We start from the raw sequence: 6,550 nt of genomic DNA on the forward strand, positions 1-6,550 counted from the left end.
AATATGCTTTAATGTAATAAATTGCCCAATAAATCTCCCTGGTTTCAATCCTAGATTGGGCAGTTATAAAGTAATATTTCAGTTCTGCAAGTTCTCTGGTTTCTTATTTTAGTCAAGATGCAGGTAATTTAGTAAATAAAAAAGGAGGACAGAGGATTAATGTATGTACTAGAGTCATTAGGGAAATCAAAACAAGATTTGCTTTTCTAAATTCACATTCTTTAGAAATTAAGTTGGTGGCGATGGGGGGGGGGGGGGGGAGGGAGGAGTCTATTCCAATTAGCAACCAGAACCCTAGCACAAATGCAAAGAAATCTCCAGAATAGTCCATTTTAGATTACTTTACAATGGCATAGCAGTTCTAAATGCAAAGCAGTAGCTTATAATACTCCCAAAATGAGTTGGAAAATTTCAGAGACAAGACAAAAATTTCAACAGAAACAAATACCCAGAAACAAATGTTTTCAACAGAAACTTTTATTCCATTTCCTAATCAGCTCTAATCACTCAGCAGTTTGATTGGATATTGCAGCATTTATTTCAGGCAACAGGATGGAACTATTTAGAAAGATATAAAATAACAGAATATGCTTATAAACTCTGAAAGGCAACATCCATTTCTAACAAAATATTAGTTGAGATACAGTGTTTCATATCTTTAGTAATGCAGAGAGAAGAGTTTAGTAGGGCATCTGATTTTCTTCTTCCATCTGAAGATGGACAAATAATCTCCTGTGTACAGAGGAAAGACAAAACGTATTCCTGATGTGTTTCTCCAGCCACAAAAAAGTACAGCTAACAGTTAAAGATAAAGAAACAATTACAGCTATTACTAATTACACTCAGCCCTGATCTTACTGCTAAAAGATCCCAACTCCAATGTTTTGCCCAGCATTGAAGGGGGTGCAACTGGTGCCTGTTAAATGGTTCCTTTTTACATTCACTTCCTGATGGGAGTCAAAAACTGAACCAAATAAGCTCTCCCTAGCTCAATGAAACTAAAATGCAGTTGGTTAACTTCTCCTAGGTTTTGATGTCCTTGCTGAATACAAAATTAGAAAATGATATGTTTGTGGGGGCAGGTAGGCCAGCCTGCTCTGGGTAGTTCTCTAAATGAAGAGAGAACACTAATATCAAAGTAATTTAAACTGATGTGTCTGTTAAATTTTTTAGAAGGCAATGTAACCTGGTGGTTAGAGCAGGAGACCTGGAGTCAGGAAATGTTGGCTCTACCCCACTACTCTGCCACTGTCTCACTGTGTGGTCTTAGGCAAGTCACAACTACTGCCTTGTTATCCTCACCTGTAAAATGGGGGGAAATATTTACTCACCTGTGTAAACCACAAAATCCTACCCTTGTGAAGATTAAGCCTAAAGTTTACAAAATTAAAAAAAAACTCTGATGACATATTCCTTAGATATAATTCCAAAATAAAACCAACCACTCTTATGAAACAGACAAGTTTGTACAGCTCCACTTTTCATCACCTGACAACTGTTTAGCTTTTGGAAATCTTCTAGAAATGAGTGTCAGCATGTTTAATTATAAATGTGGATGAAAGTTCTGTCTGATCTTTTTTTTATATAATCTGTTCTGTACATTTTAAACTGTAACTCTAGGAGGTCCTGAAACCTTTTTTTTTTTTTAAAACCATCACTGATTTCTTGGCTTTAATTCCATTAAGGAAAAGCAATTATGGAAGACAAGCCTGCCTGCCTCCTTTAGTAGAAACCACTTGCTCTTATTATGAATCACAGTATAAACTTTTACTTTCATTTAACTATAAAAGCATTTTTTCAATATTACATTTGCCAGCTTAAATGACAGCACAACAATATACATTTTAAACACTTTTTCCGACATTATCTCCACTGCCTCTCTCCTCCTCTTCTCTCACAAGTATGAGCAACTCTTATTAAATTAAAATGACTTCACACACTTCAGGCCCAGTTGAGCTATGCTTACTCCCAATGAGTAAAAAGTAGTCCTACTGAACTCAAAGGATGACGAACCATCTAGCAGAGTAAAGATGACAAAACTAGGCCCCACTCAGTGCCCCGAGGCTTTCCACACAAAAGTTAATTTTAGTTAGACATACAGCTATTCATCTTTAATATGCAACTACAAGCAAAAGTAATGGTAAAATGATCAACCAGCAACCTAACAAGTGAAATTCTAATTTTGAAATAGATCTTCCTTTATAGCAATAGTCTAACAGAAATATGAAACCAAGCTACACAAAGAAAACCAAAACCCATTTGGCACTTTTATCTCTGCTAAGAAATCAATCAAAATACAAGCAGCACTGCTGCAGTGATTCAGATTAAATTCATATAGATAGTGCCTTTGGAAATGCATAAAAATATAAAGAATTTCTCCAGTACCAAGAGTATTGTGACTATTCAGATGAGAAAAAAACCTGCAAGATCCAATAATTTAATATTAAAAATAATGGATTTTAAATGGTTCTGCTAAACACCAGGAGGATTCAACAGGCTTCAGGAAAAAGCTATGCATAAATTCTAGATTTGGAAGACACTGAATTACAATTTTATTTAGACCAAAACAAATATGATCAGTGTTAACTGATCATAGTCCATTGCACATTACACACTTCAAGGCTATTTCCAATGCACTAAGCCAGATAGTCGTTTTCTTTGCAAAACTGTAAATTAAATATTAACAATCAACTAAGACCCCCCAAAGCTGCACTGACCTTCAAGTGGGCAGACCCGTGTCTGTTAAAGAGCCCTGTTTATATCATGGGATTCCATGCAGCTGCAAGGGTCTACACTCGTGGTTATCAAGACAGAATGGGTCCTAATTCTAGCAAGGTCAAAAAGGGATATATACATAACTGGTGATAAAGCAAGAAACACAAACCCACACAGACAAACCACACGTGGTCTTCTATTATGGTAGCATTGTAATTTCTTCCCAAATATCTGCAACAATTTTCACAGAGAGGTAACACTCCCACCTTAGGTTGATTATTACCAGTAATTTAGAAAGGGTTTTTTGTTGTTGTAACTGTAGACTTATTTATTTATTTGAACAGTTACTTGATTCTACTCTGGTATATTTATACATTTGGGGTTTTTTTTGGGGGGGGGGTTTAAGAACTATATACAGCTTATTTCTTCCTTTAACTTGGTACAAAATCATGAAATATGTATGGAGAAAAAAATTGCAGTACCAACATTCTGGGAAGCCTACACATTTTAGAACATTTGTATTACAATAGGACTTATGGGCTACAATCAAGATGAGGGTTTCACTGTGCTAGGCACTATATACGCACACACACAGTAAGAAACAGTCCGTGCCATGAAAAGGTTACACTCAAAATAAATAAGAGACCAAGACTACATTTATTATTCCCATTTTACAGATGGGGAACCAGGGCACAGAGAGATTACATGACTCTGCCAAGGACATGCAGAAAGTCTAGCAAAGAACCAGGAAATGAACCCATATCTTCCCAGTCCCAAGACAGTGCATTAACCACAAGATTGGCCTTCCTTATGCTGTCATCAAAAGGGTTAATGGCATAAAGTTAAACTTGAACACGAGATTTATTACACTAATCCAACTGCAGAATTGGGATGTAAGTGGAACCTCATACGAAGTCTCAGAATTTTTAAGATGTAAAGTATCGTAAAAGTGTAAAATAATGTCTACCAAAAAAGCACCAACACAAATAATTCAGATGGACATATGCATTTTTTTCACAAAGCCATGCCTATGATGAGATGTGCAAGCAGTTTTGTGGGACAATGGCCATAACTATGATTATTTGCCCAATTTTCTGTTCTTAAGAAAAAAAATCTATTCAGAGCACCAAGTACAGGGATCAATTAACAGGTAACTGAATAGATTAGCACACAATACAACTCTACCCCTCATGCCCCCACACCCCCCATGAAAAAAAATCTTTTCCTGCTCTGCTCTATTTTTACAATCTGGTACATTGGTATTTTGGATGATTTCCAAAAGTATTCTTTTCAGGGACTTTGCAAGCAAGTGCCAGATTTCCAAATTATTTTAGCGGACTCTCTTATACTGCTTCACAGAACAGCACAGAATTAATAAGGGATCCAGCAGTCACAACTTTTCAAATGCAAATATGTTGCAATCTGGTAAATACAGCCCTAAAAAAACCCTCCCCCAGCATCTAAAATCCAGCACCCAACTTTTGTTCCCACAAATCAAACCTGAAGGTTACAGCAACTCATTAAACAGAATCTCCTTAATGAAACTGCCAAAAATGTTATGGACTTTTCAGTTTCTTCAATCCCACCACTAATCAATCTCATCTAACAGTTGATGAAAGCATAAATCTTTAAACATATATTAAACTACTAATGTTTTGTCTCTGAAAAAGTAATACTATTGCCCCCCCCAAATTCCTCTGACAGGGTGTGGATAAAGAAATTCAGGGTCTGATTCTGATCTCCTACTGATGCAACTCCACTGATGTTATTGGCATCTTACACAGCTGCAAGCAAAAGGAGAATCAGGCTACTGGACTTTTTTCTAAAGAGCTTCCAAAAGTAGCTAAAGCAACATTAAGAAGCTGCTTCTCTCTCAACAAAAGCACACAAGCAACTCATTGTTTGAGCCCATGAGTAACCCAAAGTAGACAGGGTGGGGCAGGGATTTCTGGATAGGGATATTTTATTTGTACCTGTTATCTCCCTGTTTGATGTTTGAAGGGGGAGGGTGCAGCACAGTCTGATTCCCTTCCATCTCCACAATACATTTGGTGTTCAACTCCAGCTCTAGAAGAGAACATGCCAGAGGGTTTTACCTACCAGAATAGCCCCTCGTGCACAGAAGGGGACACATGCACCCCCTCCACCCTGCCAAACTGGGCTCCCCCCAACGTCTCCCCAGAGCTACTTGCAGAACCCTTACTCCACAGTACTGCGGGGGGGCGGGGAGTAGGGAAGAAAGAGTTTGGTATTTCTCCCCAGAGCCTGAGGCTGCCCTAGCTAATCCCCGGGGCTGTTTGGAGAACTGCCCTCCTTACGGGGCGGGTCTCCAGGCAGCCCCGGGGATTAGCTGGGGGAGCCGCAGGCTCACCCTGAACCTCCACCAGCCGAGGAAAGGTGTGTGCACGTGGGGGGAAGGGGGGGGCACTCACAGTGATCGCAAGAAGCAGAGTCCACCCCCCCGTGGGGGCAGCGGCTGTGACCAGGGACGCTTCAGCCGCACCCCGGGCTGAGTTTTCGCTCATTGATTGTTGCGGGGTCCGTGAGCCCTGCCGACCCCCCATCCCCACCCGGCTCCGGCCGCTGTGAGGAGAAGCAGCGGCGGGGGAGGGGGGTGCCCGGCTGGGGGCTCTCCCGGGGCAGCCGGCGGCTCGCTTTACCTCTGCGGTTCATGGGCCGGACCCTGACGGCCACCTTCACCTTGGTCTCCGACATCTTCCCCGGCGGCGGCGCCCGGCTCCCTCAGCGCCGCCGCTGCTGCTGCTGCTGCAGCCGGGGGCCGCTCACAGGGACGGGTCGCTGCCCGCCCCGCGCTGCCCGCGGCGAGGCGCAGCCCCAAGGTCCATCCCCACTGGGGGGGGGCGGGGGAGCGGCGGCCGAGCAGCTCCGGGCTGCCTCCGTCTGTCCGACTCCGCGTCTGCCCGCCTCTAGCCTCGTTTGCATAACAGCTCCCGCCGCTGCCGCCTCCCCGTCCCGACCGCCATCTTCCGCCCACCGCGGCCGCCTGGCCGAACGACCGCAGCAGCCTAGGAGACGGGCGGGTTAATGGGGGGTGCGGGGGGGATGGTCCGGAAAGATACGAAAACAGCCGAGTGTCTTCGAGGCAGGGGGAGTGGAATGGAGCGTCCCAGGGTAACCCCGCCCCCGCCGCCTAGACATGCGCACATCCTTCGCGTTGCCCTCCCTCAGGGCATGCGCAGAGGGAACAGCGAAGTCGCGAAGAGCTGCCTGCCCGTACTTGGCGCGCGCGTAGGGCGAGGTGGGAGGACGCTGAGCAAGCAGCCGCCGAGGGAGGTGAGGGGCGGGTGAAAAAGCCCATGCAAAGCTGCGTGGTGGAGGTCGGGTGATAGGTGGGGAGAGGAGATGAGGTGCCAGGGGCAACTCTAGGTACTAGCAAAGGAAGCACCTGCTTGAGGCAGCCTGTTTGCAGGGGCAGCAGCTGGCAGGGATCCCGCCTGGGAGCTGAGAACCAGCAAGGGGCCCTGGGAGCTGTAGTTCCTTGGTTGGCTCCTAGCCTATAGAGCCAGCCTTGGAGCAGGGAAATAACTTCATTTCCCAGCGTTCTCTTGGCTGCTATCAACAGGAAAGGGAGGAGGAGGAGGGAGTATGATAGCTGAAACCTCATGCTGCAGCTTGCTGTGAATGGAGAGCTCATTGCTAGAGCGGGGTAGCACTGTGAATGGGGAACAAGTGTGCCCAAAGAGTAGAAGGCCTTGGCCCAGATATCCCCTTCAGAAGACATCCCCAGACTGAATTAAGGATACTGGTGTGACCTCACCTTGCAGCCCTGAAAGAAGGAATTGGGTGGACTAAATGGACAGTGCCTCTCTCTATT

General features: G+C 44.2%; 1 protein-coding gene across 4 annotated transcripts in view; it reads right to left on the minus strand.

Moving 5' to 3' along the window:
• KIF13A (kinesin family member 13A) overlaps nt 1-5,897 on the minus strand; it is a 198,636-nt gene extending 192,739 nt beyond the window's left edge. For 2 of the 4 annotated variants that reach the window (XM_039523229.1, XM_039523227.1), the window contains exons 1-2: nt 5,376-5,897; nt 4,689-4,782 (exon numbers count right to left, since the gene is read on the minus strand). In XM_039523229.1, coding sequence (XP_039379163.1) covers nt 4,689-4,782; nt 5,376-5,430 — 149 coding nt within the window. In that variant the 5' untranslated portion in view covers nt 5,431-5,897. The remainder of the gene's footprint in view (nt 1-4,688; nt 4,783-5,375) is intronic. The other 2 variants (XM_039523230.1, XM_039523228.1) reach the window with 1 other exon arrangement.
• Between the last annotated feature and the right edge of the window lie 653 nt (nt 5,898-6,550).

This window comes from Mauremys reevesii, linkage group 2 (assembly GCF_016161935.1).
Source record: "Mauremys reevesii isolate NIE-2019 linkage group 2, ASM1616193v1, whole genome shotgun sequence".
Taxonomy (NCBI): Eukaryota; Metazoa; Chordata; order Testudines; family Geoemydidae; genus Mauremys; species Mauremys reevesii.